Source organism: Schistocerca americana, chromosome 5 (assembly GCF_021461395.2).
Source record: "Schistocerca americana isolate TAMUIC-IGC-003095 chromosome 5, iqSchAmer2.1, whole genome shotgun sequence".
NCBI lineage: Eukaryota > Metazoa > Arthropoda > Insecta > Orthoptera > Acrididae > Schistocerca > Schistocerca americana.
The window spans coordinates 628,952,750-628,974,834 of NC_060123.1; the positions used below are offsets into that span (position 1 = coordinate 628,952,750).

At 44.7% G+C, this 22,085-nt stretch overlaps 1 protein-coding gene across 1 annotated transcript in view; it reads right to left on the reverse strand.

Annotated features, from left to right (window-relative positions):
• The window catches only part of LOC124616598 (hemicentin-1), a 1,150,083-nt gene that overhangs the window by 715,114 nt on the left and 412,884 nt on the right, over window positions 1–22,085 (reverse strand). The window contains exon 3 of the mRNA XM_047144918.1: window positions 15,436–15,603. Coding sequence (XP_047000874.1) covers window positions 15,436–15,603 — 168 coding nt within the window. The remainder of the gene's footprint in view (window positions 1–15,435; window positions 15,604–22,085) is intronic.

Sequence of the window (22,085 nt, forward strand, 5' to 3'; positions counted from 1 at the left end):
TCGGGTGAGGGAAGGATGGGGAAGGAAATCGGCCGTGCCCTTTCAAAGGAACCATCCCGGCATTAGCCTGAAGCGATTTAGGGAAATCACGGAAAACCTAAATCAGGATGGCCGGAGACGGGATTGAACCGTCGTGCTCCCGAATGCGAGTCCAGTGTGCTAACCACTGCGCCACCTCGCTCGGTAATCTAGTTAGGAACCTGTAGTGTGACGTGTGGTTTTCACAAACTTCAGGATAGTTGCCTCTACACAACAACTTCAGGAAATAAACTAACATTCAGAGGACTGGGTGTCCAGTTTCTACTAGCACAGGTTTCCAGTTGTGCGTCAAATGAGAGACGAGGCTAACCGATTTCTCCACGCCAGACACAGCCATACAAATATTGTGATGGCCACGAAATGTCTAGTTTAGTGCGTTCGATATGTCTTTCAAAACCAGATTCTGATCCCACTTCCACTTCTTGGAAAGACAAAAGCAATCGACAGTCACTTACATGAAAGTCACTAAGCACAGGAACCACTTTTTATAGGAAAGCACTCCACTAAAATTTAAATTTGTAAAATGGTTTCTTTATTCCAAGTTTTCCTCTCACGAATTAACGAATATCGTGATCCTCTATAGCCAAACGTAGTACTGGTCTCAATTAATACATGAGATTAAAGTTCTTCAACTACTTCTTGCAGCAGCAGCCACTCTGCCGCAGCAGGTGGAGGATTATCTTGTGGCCACTGAAACATCTCTCCATCTTCTCTCCAGGTCTGCTTTGGACAGTATCTTTGCTCTGACAACAGCGCAACTTCAAACAACGAACGACCGCCAATTCGTAATTATCTCTCGCTAACCTTCACTTGCAGACTGAAGCCTACTTCCCTACAAAAACCCATTAACACTGTTCCCTCGAAATCCTGTTTCATTGGTCTCTCAGGACTACCACTTAACGTCTTCTCTTCAGTAAATCACACCAAAACGCATCCCACGAGGAACTATTACTATGCACGCCTCACCGTTGAGCAACCTCACATATGCTGTCAAGAACGTCGTCAACCAGTGCTTACATCGTATCAGTAACGATATGTGTTCAGTCGTAGATTATTCCCGAAATATGCGTGATGCGTTGAATTCAAAACTCATTACTAGCCCAATCACGTCAGATACCGCCTTACTGAAATACAGTTCGCAGCAGCTGAGGTAACGCTCAGACTGGTCCTGAAAAGCAATCTTTCCACTGACACAAAAAGCTACGGTTCTACACATAAAAGAAAAGAAATTTTGAGAACTTAACTACTGTTATGCCAAGGTAACTGACACTATCCGAGACATTGCGCAAAATCAGTGTTAGGAAACGCACGCAGCGTGAGAAAGAAGCAAACCGTATAGTAGCAGCGGATGCTCTACCGTGAGACCTAAGGAAAGCATACAGCAAAAAGCAGTTTTGCTGTAATGGTGGTTGATGTCCCGCCACTTAATGTTGCGATCAGACGAATCTAGGCTGCCATGGTACTATTGCCTTCTACAATTTGTAAACAATGTGTCTACTGCCATATCTACACTCCTGGAAATGGAAAAAAGAACACATTGACACCGGTGTGTCAGACCCACCATACTTGCTCCGGACACTGCGAGAGGGCTGTACAAGCAATGATCACACGCACGGCACAGCGTACACACCAGGAACCGCGGTGTTGGCCGTCGAATGGCGCTAGCTGCGCAGCATTTGTGCACCGCCGCCGTCAGTGTCAGCCAGTTTGCCGTGGCATACGGAGCTCCATCGCAGTCTTTGACACTGGTAGCATGCCGCAACAGCGTGGGTGAACCGTATGTGCAGTTGACGGACTTTGAGCGAGGGCGTATAGTGGGCATGCGGGAGGCCGGGTGGACGTACCGCCGAATTGCTCAACACGTGGGGCGTGAGGTCTCCACAGTACATCGATGTTGTCGCCAGTGGTCGGCGGAAGGTGCACGTGCCCGTCGACCTGGGACCGGACCGCAGCGACGCACGGATGCACGCCAAGACCGTAGGATCCTACGCAGTGCCGTAGGGGACCGCACCGCCACTTCCCAGCAAATTAGGGACGCTGTTGCTCCTGGGGTATCGGCGAGGACCATTCGCAACCGTCTCCATGAAGCTGGGCTACGGTCCCGCACACCGTTAGGCCGCCTTCCGCTCACGCCCCAACATCGTGCAGCCCGCCTCCAGTGGTGTCGCGACAGGCGTGAATGGAGGGACGAATGGAGACGTGTCGTCTTCAGCGATGAGAGTCGCTTCTGCCTTGGTGCCAATGATGGTCGTATGCGTGTTTGGCGCCGTGCAGGTGAGCGCCACAATCAGGACTGCATACGACCGAGGCACACAGGGCCAACACCCGGCATCATGGTGTGGGGAGCGATCTCCTACACTGGCCGTACACCACTGGTGATCGTCGAGGGGACACTGAATAGTGCACGGTACATCCAAACCGTCATCGAACCCATCGTTCTACCATTCCTAGACCGGCAAGGGAACTTGCTGTTCCAACAGGACAATGCACGTCCGCATGTATACCGTGCCACCCAACGTGCTCTAGAAGGTGTAAGTCAACTACCCTGGCCAGCAAGATCTCCGGATCTGTCCCCCATTGAGCATGTTTGGGACTGGATGAAGCGTCGTCTCACGCGGTCTGCACGTCCAGCACGAACGCTGGTCCAACTGAGGCGCCAGGTGGAAATGGCATGGCAAGCCGTTCCACAGGACTACATCCAGCATCTCTACGATCGTCTCCATGGGAGAACAGCAGCCTGCATTGCTGCGAAAGGTGGATATACACTGTACTAGTGCCGACATTGTGCATGCTCTGTTGCCTGTGTCTATGTGCCTGTGGTTCTGTCAGTGTGATCATGTGATGTATCTGACCCCAGGAATGCGTCAATAAAGTTTCCCCTTCCTGGGACAATGAATTCACGGTGTTCTTATTTCAATTTCCAGGAGTGTAATACACTGAAATTCCTCTCATCGTACTCTGATAAGGTAAAGTATCGTTTGGAAACAAGCGTGTAACACACTGAGGTGACAAAAGTCATGGGATACATCATAATACCGCGTTGGACCTCCTTTTTCGCGACGTAGTGCAACAACTCGACGTGACATGGACTCAACAACTCGCTCGAAGTCCCCAGCAGAAATATTCAGCAATGCTGACTCTATAGCCGTCCATAATTGCGAGAGCGTTGCAGATGGAGGAATTTGTTCACGAAATGACCTCTCTAGTAGGTCCCGAGATTAATGTCGGGCGATCTGTGTGGCCATATAATTCGCTCAGACTGTTCAGAATGTTCTTCACACCAAACACGAACAACTGTGGCCCGGTCACATGGCGCATTGTCATCCATAGTTATTCGGGGACATGAAGTCCACGAATGCTTGCAGATGGCCTCCAAGTAACCATTTCCAGTAAATGATCGGGTCAGTTGCACCAGAGGACCCACTCCACAACATTATGGATCCACCACCAGCTTACACAGTGCCTTGTTCACAAGTTCGATTCATGGCTTCGTGAGATCTGCGACACACTCGAAACCTACCATCAGCTCTTACCAACTGAACTGCTGCCATTGCCCATTAGCGCCAAATTTCGCCACAGAGGACTAACGGAATGTCCGTCGTACATCCCATATTGAAATCTGCAGTTATTTCACGCATTGTTGCTTGTCTGTTAGCACTGGCAACTCTAAGCGAACGGCTCTGCTCTCGGTCGTTAAGTGAAGTTCGTCGGCCACTGCGTTGTCGGTGGTGAAAGGTAATGCCTCAGATTTGGTATTCTCAAAACATACCTGACATTAGGGATCTTAGAATACTGAATTCCCTAACTATTTCCGAAATGTTATGTCCCACGCGTCTAGCTCCAACTACCATTTCGCGTTAAAAAGCTGTTAATTCCCGTCGTGCGGCCGTAATCACGTCAAACTTTTTCACATGAACCAAGTGAGTGCAAATGAGAGCTCCGCCAACACACAGCCCTTTAATATCTTGTGTACGCGGTACTACCTCCATCTCCATATGTGCATATCGCTATCCCACGGCTTTTGTCGTCTCAGTATATTTCCAGATATCCCTTCCACAGTGAAAAAAATCTCCTGGTGACCAATACTCTTTGTAGCAGGATACACTGAGAATGTTAAATATCTTGCCAATCCTACCAAGACGTAGTAGACGACGGCACAGCGGCTCCACCGAACTGCAGAATTATATATATATATATATATATATATATATATATATATATATATATATATATAGTGTGTGTGTGTGTGTGTAGACTGAAGAGAAGAATGAATACTTGTACCAAGACGGGCATTGAAACCCTGGTCTCCTGCTCGCTAGGCAGCGCTAACTACCAACCCTTGCACAGCTGCTTGGGCTACCCTATCACGCCTCCCTCCTCTAACCAAATTCCCATTCACCCCTCATCCCCTTTGGTATTCCCCCTAACTCGATCAGCATTTTGTTAATTGTGTTGTATACTTTGTCCACAGATGGGAATTCAACATTGCACAAGGGCTCCTTGAAGACCTCGGATGGTTGATTATTGGATCCGAACGGCGAAGTCCGACCTTGAAGGTAGAAAGATGGCGTATGGAGGCTTCCCGCACCTGGGGTAAGAAAAAGGTTGAGTGGAAGTAGTACCTGTGAGTAATAGTATTATTTTATCTTTGAAGGCAAGAAAGAGGATCCTTGGAGGTGGAAAAAGACTGAAACTGTGCAATAAGTTTTTCCAGAGGCGCTATCCGCCAGCCAAGTGATTTGTTGAACATATAAAGAACCACTAATTGTGTTCAAGGTTAAGATCAACCGAATGTACTATACCCTCCGCAGCGAAAAGAAATATTTACGTATGATTGCTAAGGACTGACACTCCCATCTCCGATGCGTTTTCATTTAGGCTACAACCTGATTAGCCGGCCGGTGTGGCCGAGCGGTTCTAGGCACTTCAGTCTGGAAGTGCGCGACCACTACGGTCGCAGGTTCGAGTCCTGCCTCGGGCATGGATGTGTGTGATGTCCTTAGGATAGTTAGATTTAAGTAGTTCTAAGTTCTAGTGGACTGATGACCTCAGATGTTAAGTCCCGTAGTGCTCAGAGCCATTTTGAACAACATGATTAATGATCTTGAGTACGTCTCTTGTCAGTTCGTTAGCATATATGTGAGGTAATTTCTAAGTAACACCTATCTGAAACCTTTAAACTGTGCCAGGATTTGTCGTGCATAACCAATTTGGCAGACATTTCATTTGCTACATCGCCATTTTTGCTGGAATTACGAGTATACAGTAAAAAGGCGTGACTGGCTCGAAAACTTTTTAAGCGACTGACTGGCTCTCAAAAGTTTAGATTAATACAGCCCAGTACGATGTTATGGAAGCATTCTTGACTCTCGACTCCACTTCCAGGAAGCCCGTGTATCGGTAATGCGTCGTGGACGCTCTAACGCTAGATGCGATTGAAATTATCAAGCAGCCTGACAACATTACAAACTTCCGGCGTCCTGGCGGCCAGCTATTGCAATCCGACGGGGTAGAAGTCTCACTGGTGACGTCATACCACTACTATAGCGTGCCTTGGTCAGGGCTGTTATCCTTCACATCTTTATAGGATGAAAGTTCAGCCACCTCCGTATTGCGAACTCCACCCAGGTTTGATTACAGACCTCAACCGTGTAATACTACGGTGTTCACGCTATGACAGATAAAGCCGCAAGTTTCTTAACGTCTTGATCAGAGTAGAATTCCCTAACCTAAGTCTGTGACTGACCTGTTTCGACAGCGGATCACAACGGACTACGTCGGTATTGACCGGTTTCTGCAAGAAGAGGGTATCCAGTTATGTAAGGCACAAAGGATCCAGCGTGAAAACTTGTGATTAATGAACTGTTTTGAGCGCGTGAATGTGCAAAGTGTACAAAAAATTTAAACTGAAATTAATGTTATTTCTAATGCCTATGACGTATAGCTATACTGTTAAGTGTACTTCCGGACACCAGGGAAGAAAACATGCCCAAAAAAAAAAAAAGGTTCAAATGTCTCTGAGCACTATGAGACTTAACTGCTCAGGTCATCAGTCCCCTAGAACTTAGAACTAATTAAACCTACCTAACCTAAGGACATCACACACATCCATGCCCGAGGCAGGATTCGAATCTGCGACCGTAGCGCTCGCGCGGTTCCGGACTGTAGCACCTAGAACCGCTCGGCCACTTGGGCCGGCCACGCCCAACAGAACCGAGAGTTGGAGCAGTATGGAACGATGCACCTGATTCAAGCTCAGCTCGACTCGATTATCAGCTGCGTCAGAGCCACTATTGGTGACCAAGGTAGCAGTTATGTACACTAAATTTCGAATTCTATATATTTGCAATTCAATAAGATTTATAATTATTTATTCTTTCTATTATACTGTACACGCACAAAAATATTTCTTTATTTCTATTATTCCTGCTGTTGCCGTGTCCAATGGATATAAGGTGGAAGAAGGTGTACTATACACTGCAGGCATCGTCACATTTTCGTGTTCCTTGTATTGTTCAGTAGTCCAACTGCGGCGCTGCCAGGCTCAACTCACCTCGGCGATCCCACAGACGGAGCCAGATGGGGTCTAGGAGGTGGCGCGGTGCAAGGAGCGGAGGAATGCCGGCACGCGGTAATGCTGCCGGGGCCTGAATTAGGTGCTCCCGATATATAGGGGGCGGCGGCGTTCGATGCCGGCCGTTAATGAAATTTCTTGAGAGGGCGCGGCGGCCAACTTGCGAGCAGGAATGCGGCGCAGGGCAGGGACAACTTGGTCGTCGCCGATGCCGCCCTTCCGCAAACGGCTCGACCGCCGTCGGCTGCCCATCTCGGCTGACCGCCTTCGCCACTGTCTGATCCTCACCGGACGCTTGCCGTCTGCTCGCGTTCCTCTAAGTGCCGGTTCGTCCTCTACAGCAGGGCTCCCGGTATGCGAGGGCTGGACCGTAACCTCTAGCCTTTACCGATTTGTCGCGTCGCTGTGTTTCGACGTGACAGGGCTATATATAGGAGGGAATCAGGTACCACAACTCCGCTGTAGCGACAGCTAAGACACTGTAGAGGAGATCACCTACTTGTTCTGATATTCTTCTACATATCGTCAGCAGTATTGAACACGGTTTGTGGACGACAACCTCTTCCAATAAAACATTACGTGGAGCAATGTTCGTATTGGAATATGTACCTGGAGGAATTTTAAACCAAGTTTGACGAGGAAAAGTTATGCAACAGAAAATCAATATCAAACTAGGCATTAAAGCAGCACCAGATAACTGGATAAACACCGTGATGTTCGCAGAGGACCAAATAATTTCACAAGACATCGAGCGTGACCTGCACCAGAGTGATCTAGACCAGATAAGAAGATGATTAAGTGGCTGATAAGTGCTTTTAATATTTACTTTTTTACGATACAATGACCTGAGCATTTCAAAGTGCATTCTCAACTCGTCATGTGATTGTTTTCAAAACAATGATCCGCTTCTTCTTCGTGGACAGTGTCATTTTTTTTCCAAAGCGTGTGTCACGCCAAGTGTACAGAAATATCAGACCTTTCTTGAAATTAAAGGAAGTCATAAATCATGGTAGCAGAATATCAATATTATTATCTTGAATTAGATGGATGAAAAAAAGTTGTAGAAGCCCAACTCAGAGAAGTTCAATTTGGGTTCTGGAGAAACATAGGAACGCGGGAGACAATACTGGCCCACGACTTAGAATGAATAATGGAAAATCCACTTTACAGTACTTACAGATGTAGAGAACGTTTTTGACAGTGTTGTCTGGAACACACTCTTTGAAATTCTAAATTTAACCGCGTTGTCGTGTGACGGGAAGGTAATCTACAAGCTGAATCGCAATTGTAAGAACTGAACTACATGAGAGAGAAGCAATACTTGAGAAGGAAGTGAGACAGGGCTGTATTCCATCCAGGGCGCTAGTCGATCCGTATAATGAACAAGCCGTGAAGAAAGCGAAACTACACGACGGTAAATTTCAAACCTGAGCTTATTTGGAAAGTTTTGCTCGATTCGAAGTTGCCTATCCTCCTTTGATCGTATAATGAGGATGCTATTCTCCATCCTGTATATCAGTGTACAGTAGCGTCATCCGGGAAGAGCCTCGAGGAGCTTTCCACATTATCCACTATATCATTCACGTATTCTGTGCATTTATGCACATCGGGAATACCAGTGATCCTTCAACACACTCTTGAGGCACGTCCGAAGCAACTTGAACGCCTGAAGATGTGTGTCACAAGAAGGACACACAGCAATCAAATTTTAGAGATTTTTTATACACTATTGCCCACTAAAATTGCTACACCACGAAGATGACGTGCTACAGACGCGAAATTTAACCGAAGCAAGAAGATGCTGTGATATGCAAATGATTAGCTTTCAGAGCATTCACACAAGGTTGGCGCCGGTGGCGACACCTACAACGTGCTGACATGAGGAAAGTTTCCAACCGATTTCTCATACACAAACAGCAGTTGACCGGCGTTGCCTGGTGAAATGTTGTTGTGATGACTCGTGTAAGGAGGAGAAATGCGTACCACCACGTTTCGGACTTTGATAAAGATCGGATTGTAGCGTTTCGCGATTGCGGTTTATCGTATCGCGACATTGCTGCTCGCGTTGGTCGAGATCGAACGACTGTTAGCAGACTATGGAATGGGTGCGTTCAGGAGGGTTATACGGAACGCCGTGCTGGATCCCAACGGCCTCGTATCACTAGCAGTCGAGATGACAGACATCTTACCCACATGGCTATAACGGATCGTGCAGCCACGTCTCGATCCCTGAGTCAACAGATGGGGACTTTTGCGAGACAACAACCAGCTGCACGAACAGTTCGACGACGTTTGCAGCAGCATGGACTATCAGCTCGGAGACCATGGCTGCGGTTACCCTTGACGCTGCATCACAGACAGGAGCGCCTGCGATGGTGTACTCAACGACGAACCTGGGTGCACGAATGGCAAAACGCCATTTTTTCAGAAGAATCCAGGTTCTGTTTACAGCGTCATGATGGTCGCATCCGTGTTTGGCGACATCGCGGTGAACGGACATTGGAAGCGTGTATTCGTCATCGCCATACTGGCGTAATCACCCGGCGTGATGGTATGGGGTGCCACTGGTTACACTTCTCGGTCACTTGTTCGCATTGACGGCACTTTGAACAGTCGACGTTACATTTCAGATGTGTTACGGCCCGTGGCTCTACGCTTCACTCGATCCCTGCGAAACCCTACATTTCAGCAGGATAATGCACGACCGCATGTTGCAGGTCCTGTACGGGCCTTTCTGGATACAGAAAACGTTCCACTGCTGCCCTGGCCAGCACATTCTCCAGATCTCCCACCAACTGAAAACGTCTGGTCAATGGTGGCCGAGCAACTGGCTCGTCACAATACGCCAGTCACTACTCTTGATGAAGTGTGGTATCGTGTTGAACCTGCATGGGCAACTGTACCTGTACACGCCATCCAAGCTCCGTTTGACTCAAGGCGTAGTTGTATCAAGGCCGTTACTACGGCCAGAGGTGGTTGTTCTGGGTACTGATTTCTCAGGATCTCTGCACCCAAATTGCGTGAAAATGTAATCACATGTCAGTTTTAGTATAATATCTTTGTCCAATGAATACCCGTTTATCATCTGCATTTCTTCTTGGTGTAGCAGTTTTAATGGCCAGTAGTGTATTTATGGCACATGAAGCTCAGAACTCAAATATCAATATCCCAAAGCAGTTCAATGCAACTCTAAAAATTCTCTAGAAAATTGAGTTTTAAGTTTTCCAACTGTCTTTACTATCCAAAAGCAAGGTGGTCTTTTTCGACAGGCAGCGTGACTCTGTCGTAGAGTGTTCGTGTGCCACGTGGACGACCTCGCGTCGATTCTTGGCTAGTGCAAGAAAGTATTCTAGGAGCATTTCCGTGAAGCGTAAAACAGATAAAGCTGAAAAGAAAACCAGTAGTCTTCGAAACAGGTAATCGTTGCTTCGAGTCTCGATTCGCTCGTAATTTTTTTCGTTTTTTCCTTTTAGTTTCAATAATCTACATCTACAACCAATCCTCCGCAAGTCACGTAGAGGTGCGTGGCGGAGGGTAGTTTTCGTACAACTATCTGACCCCCACTTCCTTGTTCCATTCCCGAATGGAGCGTGGGAAGAATGAGTGTGGGTACATCTCTGTATCAGCTCTAACTTCTAGGGTTTTCTCGTTGTCGTCATTTCCTGAGACGTATGTGGGAAGAAGAAATATGTTTTCCGACTTTTCCCGGAACGTATTTTCTCGGAATTTCAACTGTAAGCCACTCCGTGATGCACAAGCCTTTGTCGTTGCGTCTCCCACTGAAGTTCGTTGAGCACTTCTGCAACTCTGTCGAGCAGACTAAACGAACCCGTGAAAAAATGCAGCGCTCTTCGTTGTATCTTCTCTAGTTCTGGCAGTCCTATCTGGTAAGGACTCCAGAGCGATTACCAATTCTCAAGAATCGGCCGATCAAATGTTTTGTAAGCCACTTCTTTAATCGATGAATTACGTTTCCTTTAAGACTCCTCGTATGCATATCAGTCCAGTAACAGCTTTTCCTACTATTTGTTCTATGTCGTCATACCACTTAAAGTTGCTCCGGCTGGTTACTCCAAAACATTTTACGGGAAATACTATTTCCAGCAACTTGTGATCAATAGTGTAATTCTATAATAGTGGATTTCTTCTCCTATTTCTCGTATACATGGGCAACGTGTTACATTCAGTGTTAGCTGCCTGTTGTTAGACCATTCATCAAACCTCCGCACATCCTTTTGCTCATAGCTACAGTCATCTGGCGTTACTATCTTCCTGTAGACGACAACATCGTCTACGAATAGTTTTTGGAGCCTACAATATTTTCTGTTACATCCTATATAAACGGAACGGTACTAACACAACTTCCTTGTGGTACGCCTGAAATTACCTTTATATCTGTCGGTTTTATTCCGTTAAGAGCTACATGTCGAGTTCTCTCTGGGAGGAAGTCTTGAATCCAGACACAAATCTGGTCCGACACTCAGTAAACGAGTATTTTTTTCATTAAACGGCAGTACGGGATAGGGTCAAAAGCCTTCCCGTAGTCTACGAACATGGCATCAGACTGAGCGCCGGTATCTTCAGCACTTTGAATCTCACGGAGGAACTGAGTGAGGACAGAGCGAGCTGAGTTTCTCATGATCTCTGTTCGTGGAATCCGTGGTGACTGTATGGAGGAGAGTTTCCTTCAGGAAACGTCATAATACGTGAGCATAAAGCATGTTCCAAAATTCTACAACAGATTGGGATCAGCGATATAGGTCTATCATGTGCCTCTGTCCTACTACCCAGACTGAAAACGGGAATGTCCTGCATTCTTTTCCCAGTCGCTAGTTACCCTTCATTCTCCAACGACCTACGATAAACTGCTGCTGGTAGGGACGCAGGTTCTTTCGCATAATTTCTGTAGCATCGTACAGATATCTCATCTGACTCGGATGCATTTCCACTACAACGCGATTTCAGTTGCTTTTCTCTTCCGCGATCACTTATCTCAACATCTGCCATTTCGATATTCGTACGATGACTGAAAGGAGGGAACCGTAATACGATCTTACACTTTGAAACAATTTCGGAAGCCCTAATTCAGAATTTTTTCGGTGCCAGAATGGTCCCTGAGTGACTGAACCGATTATTTGTATCCGCTTTCTAATTTTACGCAAGACCCAAACCTCTTAGTGGTTTCAGTCAGATCGGTAGATAGAATTTTACATTCAATGTCGCTTAATGCTTGTTTTCGCTTCGTTCAGATTTTGTTTTCACCTAGGTTTTGACTTCTCTTTAATCTACGATGAATTTCTCTTTGTTTACATAGCAGGTTTCTAACACGGTTACTAAACCACGGTGGGTCTTTCCTATCCCGTAAAAGCTTGCTCGGAACGTACTTTTCTAGGGTATATTGAACGAGTCTTTTGAATTTTTTTCCATTTGTTTTTCAAATCTTCGTCGGCAGCACTGAATATTTGATGTTCACTACTCAGATATCCAGCAGTTTTGTTCAAATGTTTGTGAATTCCTAAGGGGCCAAATTGCTAAGGTCATCGGTCCCTAGCCTAACACAATATTTAAACTAACTTACGCGAAGGACAACACACACACCCATGGCCAAAGGAGGACTCGAACCTCCGGCGGGAGGGTCCGCGCTATAACCACGCGACCACTCCGCGCAGCTACTCAGCAGTTCCTGACGCGACCACTCCGCGCAGCCACTCACAAGGGAACCTCCCCATCGCACCCCCTCATATTTATTTATAAGTTGGCACAGTGGATAGGCCTTGAAAAACTGAACACAGATCAATCGAGCAAACAGGAAGAAGTTGTGTGGAACTATGAAAAAAATAAGCAAAATATGCAAACTGAGTAGTCCATGAGCAACATAGGCAACATCTAGGATAGCGTGAGCTCAGCAGCATGGTGGTCCCGTGGTTAGCGTTAGCAGCTTCGGAACGAAAGCTCCTTGGTTCAAGCATTCCCTCGAGTGAAAAATTTTAATTTTTTATTTTCAGACAATTATTATCTGTCCGTCCAATGCGATCACTTTTTTGGGAGTGATTATCACATCCACAAGAAAACCTAAATCGGGCAAGGTAGAAGAATGTTTTTACCCATTCGCCAAGTGTACAAGTTAGGTGGGTCGACAACATATTCCTGTCGTGTGACGCACACGCCGTCACCAGTGTCGTATAGAATATATCAGATGTGTTTTCCTGTGGAGGAATCGGTCGACCTATGACCTTGCGATCAAATGTTTTCGGTTCCCATTGGAGAGGCACGTCCTTTCGCCTACTAATCGCACGGTTTTGCGGTGCTGTTGCAAAACACAAGACACTAAACTTATTACAGTGAACAGAGACGTCAATAAACGAACGGGCAGATCATAACTTTGCGAAAATAAAGAATGGAAACTTTCCGCTCGAGGGAAGACTTGAACGATGGACCTCTCGTTCAGCAGCTGCTCACGCTAACCAAGGGACCACGGCGCTGCAGAGCTCACACTAGCCTTGATGTTGCCTATCTAGCACATAGACTACTCAGTTTGTATATTTTGCTCATTTTTTTCATACTTCCACACAACTTCCTCCTGTTTTCTCGATTGATCTGTGTTTAGTTTTTCAAGGCCTATCCACTGTGCCAACTTATAAATAAATATGAGGGGGGTGCGATGGGGAGGTTCCCTTGTCAGCAGTTCCTGTCCTTCTTGCTAAGGAAAAATATTTCCTCACGTTTCTTAATAGTCCTTATAATACACGTAGTCTTAGATGCAGTCACTGCCTTAAGCTCACTGATAGTGTCCTCTTGTACTCGAACTTATTTTCGGACAAGACAGTCAGAATAATGTCACGCGAATCCCTGTCCCTGGAACCAGCCCTCCCCATCTATACCTGGTAAACTGAAGTCACGGTCTATTAGAACGGCGTGAACAGGGAAGTTATTAGTGATATTCTGCATGTTCTCTCTGGAATGGTACACCGCTATATCTCCTGACCCAGGCGGTCTATTAAATCATCCGATGACCAGTTTGGACCGATCTTTGATGCTTAACTTCACCAGTTCAATGCACATTCGGAATCCATGATAACCTCACTAGATATTATCTGGTTCTTCACTGCAATAAATACGCCGCCACCACTACACGAACCAACCATTAACATAAATATTCCAACGGCAACTTAGGATTTCCTTGCTGTTCACTTCTATATGCGATACTAATTCCGTGATCTTTCCTCGGATGCTCCTGCAGTTTACTAAAATCATATTAACCTTTTCTATCTCTGAGTTGCGAGGACGAGCTCTCGTCATTTCAATGTAATATTCATCAGATATATGCTAATTACCACATATCTATTTGTAATTTTTATGAAAAATGCACATCTCCTTATTTCTAATTACACATTGCCCGCAAAAATCAAGTTTGCATTGCAAATATAAATGGTTAATTTGCGATCTTTTATAAAAGATTCTTAATAAGGACTGTTTTAAAAAACATAACATATTATATATTTTTCATCTCTATGTATTTTACTCTTCACACAAATGCTCGTAGAACATGCAACTTTGTTTTAAAGTTTGCCGCGGTCAGGAATCGACCCCAGACCATTCATGTGGGAGGCAAGCAGTTTACCACAGTGTCACGAGACCCGGTAAAGAAATGATCTTGCTATAGGGTGGTAAAGAAGCTCGGAAAACTTCTGAGTCGACTTTCTTCAGAAATTTGAGAATTGTATCGAACTGCTGTGGTTGAGTGATATTCGAATTCTGAACGTCACGTATCATAAATAACCAGATATACAAAAATCTGAGTGTCGTGTGATCTCCTTGTCAGTTATGAATGATATGATGTGTACTAGTAGCTAGGAACTATTCAATCCTGTCACAACCATCGTCCAATTTTCTGTACGCTCTTGTTTTGTTCATCAGGCGACAGCATCGAACGCGTTCGGAAAGTCAAGGAACAGGACATTCTCCTGAACATGGTTATTAAGTACAACGAGGGACGTTCAATAAGTAATGCAACACTTTTTTGTCAATTTCGGTTGGAAAAATGCAGAATTTGTTGTGGGATATCGTGGAATATACCAACATCAGCCCCTATAGTTTCATGAATTTCCGATAAGATGTACGATCCTAGCAGACAGTTGTCACTTGAGTTTTCTTAATGCAAAGCCAGAACATCTCACATATTCAACGTGTCTGCAGAATGTCGGAGGAGACTTGGCAGTGAACAAAAGCACAGTGAGTCATTGGGTGGGGCGCCTGTCATCATCGCAATAAGGTCGCGCAAACTGCGTGCCGGCTGTGAAACGTGCGGACGCTCTCATTCGAGGTGAGAGACAGATAGCGATCAGAAACCTCGCTGCTAAACTGAATATATCTGTTGGTAGTACTAACACACTCGCCCACCAGCAGGGGTACTAAGGTGTGTGTCTGATGGGTTTCTCGCCAACTCATGAAAGACCACAAAAATCAAGGGAGGCCGTCTGTGCGGGATTGTTTGTGCGTTACGAGGCTGATCGTGGCAATTTTTTATCGAACATCGTCACAGGCTCCGACTTCAACCAGTAGAATGGTAGCAAGGCGGCACACAGGCCCAGCCAGTAAGATAGGTCAGGCCGTCACATTGAACGGGCGTTATGTTGAAAAATAGAGTTTTGTAGCCAAAAAATTAGGGAATGATATGGTGTACTGAAATCCTGAAAAAAAAACCAATCTACTTTCAGCAAAAAAAGTGTTGCATGACTTACTGAACGTCCCTTGTAGCACCTTCTGGGTTTCGTGGATGAACAGAGCGAGCTGGCAGAGAGGAGATGGTGCGGCAGACTGACCTGGGATGCGCTGTGTGCCGTTCCACCAGGAGACGGCCGGGATGGGTTTCCCGCCGCCAGACTCGCACACCAGCGTCAGTTCGTCGCCCTCCGTGTACGGCCCGATCTCTCGTCCGTCGGGCAGCTCCGTGCCGTTGCGCAGCATCGCCTTCACGTACTCAGGCTTGACTGCAACACAAGAATCGCTCTCCTCAGTCCACAGTCTCCACAAATTGTGTTACAAGTATAGTTTATTTATTTATCCTGCTAAATTTGGAACCTAAGGCCCTCTCACACACATGTAACCAGGAATCTATAATAATAAATGCCAACAACGGTTACCCATTCCTGTTTATGGTCGCCTGTCTAACGTCTGCCGGCCGAAGTGGCCGCGCGGTTCTGGCGCTGCAGTCTGGAACCGCGAGACCGCTACGGTCGCAGGTTCGAATCCTGCCTCGGGCATGGATGTGTGTGATGTCCTTAGGTTAGTTAGGTTTAACTAGTTCTAAGTTCTAGGGGACTAATGACCTCAGCAGTTGAGTCCCATAGTGCTCAGAGCCATTTGAACCATTTGTCTAACGTCTCCCGGGGTCGACAAGAATTTGATTTTCAGCGTTTCACATTATTCAACAGTATTTCACGTTATTAAATCTGCTGATGATGATGATGATGTCCCATACTCCTTGACAGAGTGTAGGGAACGATGTGGGAGATCCGCACCGCAGTACTAGTCAAGGTCCTAGTGGAGGTGGTTTGCCGTTGCCTTCCTCCAACTGTAATGGGGATGAATGATGATGATGATGACACAACAACACCCAGTCATCTCGAGGCAGGCCAAAATCCCTGACCCCGCCGGGAATCGAACCCGGGACCCCGTGCTCGGGAAGCGAGAACGCTACCGCGAGACCACGAGTTGCGAACATAGAAATGTGCAATTACAGCGGAATGAAGCATTTTAGTATGGTTTACGAAACTCCGACGCTGCTCAAGTAGTCGCTGATGTCCTGTTCCTTTTATGACACGGTAAGATCTCTTAATGCTATATACATACGAACATACGTAAACAATGACTTGAAGTGGCTAAGAAGGCAAATTTGGGCAGTAGTTTTGAACTATAAATTTTGTTTCAAATATGTTGAAAGCTGTAGCAGAATTTTTCACATCTGCCTTCTGTGAAACAGTCAATCTAAAAATCTGAAATGCTTTCATAATATACTTATTAAGAACTACCAGGCGGGGCTATAAAATAATAGGATTAATACTATAACAGAGTAAAAACGCATGAGACAAAGCTGCACGACCACAGCCGTGAAGCGTGAAGGGTTCTCAGTCGAATACGGCATCTCCGGTGTCTGTAGACAAATCAGAGTGGCCGTGTCGTGGCCTTCATTTGCTCCTGAGCTGTTATTTTCTTTTTCCGGAAAAAAAACGATAAATTATAATCATAGAGCAACGAATTGTGGTGAAGTTTCACATGAAACTTGGAAAAACTGCTACTGAAACCTACCTTTTACTAAAAGAAGTGTATGGCGAAGACTGTTTATCACGTACGCGAGTTTCTGGGCGGTTCAAGAGTTCCCAAGACGCTGAGAAGACACCTGGGGCGCTCTTCAACATCAAGAACCGATGAAAATATTGAAAAACTAGATACTCTGATTCGGTTGAGTATTCGATCGATTGCTGAAACTGCTGGAATTGACGAGAATGTGCAAAGCAAATTTTACACAACCAGTTTTACATGAGAAAAGTGTATGCGAAACTGGTGTCGGAAATTCCCTCAGTCGAACAAAAATAAGCTCGTCAAAATGTTTGTACTGACGCTTTGAATAATGTCTTGGAAACAGTGATAACTCGCGACGAATCTTTTTGTTTCACTTATGATCCAGAAATCCATGCTTTGGAAAAGGCCAAGTTCTCCGAAAGTGAAAAACGCTCGAATGAGAAAACCAAAATTCAAAGCGATAAAGATTTTTTTTCCAATTTTCATGGAATTGTGTATCTTCACTGGGTTCCTGAAGGTCAAACTATTAATCAACATTACTACTTTAATGTTCTTGCTCAGCTCTGTGAGAAAATTAAAAACCGTTCCGAGACATGTGATGGGTTCTGCACCAGGACAACGTAGTCTCTGTTAAGAGGTTTCTAGCGAAGCACAACGTTCCAGTGTTAAACCACCGCCCTTATTCGTCTGACCTAGCACCATGTGACTTTTAGCTGTTCACCAAGGTCAAATCTGCAATAAAAGCAACGAGATTTCAGCAGTGAAAGAAAAAGCAGCACAGAGGAAGAGTTCCAGCACTGATTCCATCAATGGAAAATGCGAGTGCAGCGTTTTAGGAACACAGGGGGGGAAGTATACTGGAGGTGACAATAACTAAATATGTATGTTTCCGAAACAAAATGTTTTACAGCCGTAGTTCCGTTATTTCATAGCCACACCTCGTATAATCTTATGTCAAGATTTATACAGTAAGTCAAGTACTGGAGTTAGGAACTATGTATATCTCTTGCAATGGTATAACTCATGACGTCCAAATTACCCAGAATATATTCACCCAGCTATGTGAATGAGACCACTTAGCGACTATCAATAATTTCAAGCGCTTTCAAAATTTCTTCTTTCTGACAGACCCCACAAAATAACAAGGGAAAGACGTTTATCGCTTATTACGTTTTCGCTGTTCGTGTACTAATACTTCAGCATCAACTATAAAGTTTTAATTTGTTACTTCTTTGCTACCAACTCTATTAGCAACAGATTATGTAGACAGTATCGACATGTACCACCGAATGTACCTGCAAAATATCTTATGGTGTGATATGCCGTCAAAAACATTGAGATGCGCCTTTAAACATAAAGGTTTTGCTTGATTCACATCAAATATTTAACTCATTAACTATTTTGTAAAGCAATCAAATGTCAAAAGCGCTTGTACACATGGGTGTTCGATTCTTTTAAGCACATGGGGTGGGGGTGTTAATGTTTCTACATATTTTACATAACTTTACATATTTTACATACGTTACAAAACGTCTTTCACGGAATATGGAAACGAACACTTCCAAAAATTACTTTTACACCGTGAAACAATAGTAGCTACAACAGAAAAAAACCAGTTCATTTTCGTTTCTGAAAAGTAGAATAACAAGGACGTATTACAGGCTAAACTGCAGCTGCTGGCATTAGTGCACTACAAGACATGGTAGAAAAAGGCAGAGAAAGAGGGACGTGATATAACGCAAGTAATGGAGAGAGGGGCCAAGGGCAGGGCGTGATTTGCTGGCAAACAAAAAGTAAAATGTGTAAATGCAACCTTATGTGATTCCATTTCTTGTATTGCTGTAATTATAAGCATCGCGTGTTAAGCGGTCATATGACGTTCACTAATACAAAACAATACAGCTCGAATAAAATAACTTTGCGACCGACAGATTGCACTGGTGGCGATCAGCGTTGCAGCTGTGCAGCCAGGCGCTACAGGCTCCTACAAAACAGCCAACACACTTCTTGTAACAAGATTAAGGCTATGGATGATAATTCGCAGGAGTAGCAGAAAGTTCACGCACGAAAACCTGAGGTGAAACTGAGCGAAACAAATGATTACCAGAACTTTTCACACGTTGAATTTCAAACATTAAATACCACTCCATGTTCAGGCCACAAGTGGCCCATCGGAACCATCCGACCGCCGTATCATCCTCAACTGAGGTTGCGGATAGGAGGGGCGTGTGGTCAGCACACCGCTCTCCCGGTCGTTATGACGATTTTACGTGAGCGGAGCCGCAACTATTCGGTCGAGTAGCTCCTCAATTGGCATCACGAGGCTGAGTGCACCCCGAAAAATGGCAACAGCGCATGGCGGCCTGGATGGTCACCCATCCAAGTGCCGGCCACACCCGACAGCGTTTAACTTCGGTGATCTGACGGGATCCGGTGTATCCACTGCGACAAGGCCGTTGCCAAACATTAAATAGAGTACCGTAAATTTCATCACTTTCAACGTCTTTGATTCGTACCACTTCCGTCAGCCATTTCGTCTTCACAGAGTTCAATTTCCTTATTAGCTAGCCCCTCGCATCTCTAGGGTATCTTTTTATTTGCTTGGCAATAATTCAGAGGCATAATTTGGCTCTTGTCATGATTTAGACTCCTATGCTGATGTTCCATAATGAGTGCTCTTCCTTCATTTTTAAACTCCTCTTTCCCTAAACAAACTAATAATAGATACAAAAACGAATAGTGAGCCCTCAAACTTTTTTCACCTACTCACTAAAACAGTGCAATATTTCAAACTAGTTTCCATAAGCCCTAATTCATCGCACAGCCGGAGCATTCCATAAAGTAATCTGAATGAGTACCACTAAGTTGTAAAATCGTTTTATCAGATACATGATTTGTTTTCTGTAAGGTCGTTTCATGCAGAATCTACAACTAAATTCACATTTTACATTGCGAATAACCTACATTATCAATCACTATCACAATAAGAGTGCGCCTCACGCAGCACTGGTTCGTTAGTTATGTTGAAACGTGGCCGCTTTGAGGAGTGGAAGGTGCATTTGCTATGGTTACAAACTGAGTGGAGACTTGGCCGGCTTGTGATCTTTTTATCTCTTCTCTTATCGAGATACAAGCTTCCTGATCCAAAACCAGTAAGGAAGTCTTAACTTCTCTATCTTAAGTCTTCCCGCGACCTCGATTTAGTACTTCGTAGATCTGAAGAAGAAAAATTTATGTAAGTGCGACAAAATTTTAGTTTTTCGTTAATTTGATTGATGTAAGTGTGGGATTGGATAATTTGCTAACGAGGTTTCTTCCTGGGTATCTTCTCAGTGCCAGATTTAGACAATTTTGTTGTAGTCCCGAAATGCTTGTTGAGTATGACATAGGGCTTCATGTACACACAAACAATATCGAGGTCAAACGTGCGTAATATCTTAGCAATGCGTAAGCCTTTGGACAGCCTCGTATTGCAGCCCCTTCGCCGACCGTTGTGACCGAGCGGTTCTAGGCGCTACAGTCTGGAACCGCGCGACCGCTCCGGTCACAGGTTCGAATCCTGCCTCGGGCATGGATGTGTGTGATGTCCTTAGGCTAGTTAGGTTTAAGTAGTTCTAAGTTCTAGGGGACTGATGACCTCAGAAGTTAAGTCCCATAGTGCTCAGAGCCATTTGAACCATTTTGAACAGACCCTTCTTCTTTCACTAATGTAGACTTTCCTCATAAGGTTATCATACTAAGTTGTGATTCATTTACATCAGAGCGGTGCATTTTTTACAGCGTTTCTTGTAGGTTGATTGAATAGTCGTTTGATGCATTGCACGGTGGTTTTACACATCCGTTACGGCATTTAGTTGCATTGTATTCCAAGGACGTCATCATCATTCAGCTGACAGCCACTGCTGGATGAACACGTACGTTAACCTTTCCAGGAACACGAATCCACGTAGTTCCTGTATCTTTTCTAATGTCTTTCCATTAAGTCGTCATGTCGGTCGTTTCTTATCTGTGGGCACCCAGCATAGAACTTCCTGGTAAGTCTATCACCTACTCTGCTGGGTATATCTTCCACCTAAAAGTCTATCACCTACTCTGTTGGGTATATCTTCCAGCTAAAAGTTTTTCATTTTCATTCCAGTCATAGTTATGTCTCACACTCCAGTTTGTCATCTGAGGCATTTGCTCGTTTTCCTGTCGCCCCTAGTAACTGCAGCTGATTTTAAAGCCTACTTTCAAATAAACAGAAATAGCTACAGAAGCATCATTCATATAATTCCAGCAGAGAAACGGATAATATCGTGTACCATTACGACGCACATGCCTGGAATAAAACGGGAGGGAAGCACTGAGTAATGGTGGTAACAGACAAGTGTGCCAGCTATTACTGCAAGCTGTTGACCTGTGTTATTACGATTCTGCTGTCAGGCACAGCTGACGGTGACTAAATTTATCAATGTTGGGGACTGTGTCGACTGCAATCTTCTCATCACATACATTGCTGGCCATAAAGAGAAACATGCTTCAACACTGTTCAGAATCTCCTAAAACGTTTTAGTCGTGATATTGTTGAGAGTATTGTAACGAACCGCTCGTGACTATCGGGACAATATGTACATTTTAACGAGTTTGGGAACTCTTTCAACGTTCTCAGTTACCATTTTCATTTATATGTATATTTTTCCAGTTTTTGTGGTTATTACACTGCCTTTTCGTTGCTGTTTGAGTGGTGGTGAATACATTTGCGCGAATGTTTAACAGCAATTTTATTCCTTTATTCTGACCACAAAATAATTTTACGGTGTGTATTTCCCAATTTTGACCAGAAGCAAATCAAAGAAAAAAGAATCTAATCTATCTGACACATATTGTTTCGGAAAGGAAAAGCCGTCATTGTACATTGTATGTAACAATAGCTTCCATTCTGTGTAAAGAAGGATTTAAACTTTTCGCTAACTTTTATGTCCTCAGCTTCCCAGGGCTGATTCAGATATTTTTCATATTTGTGGTTCTCATACTGGAAGGCCATTGAAATAGGTGTCCTGTATCACAATTGTGTTTAAACGTAAATGTAGTCATGGAACAAAGTTTTGCATTAAATAATTTAGACTCACCAACAAAGGGACATTTCTTATTACTTATGAAGACAGTTTATAATGCCCACGACTAAATA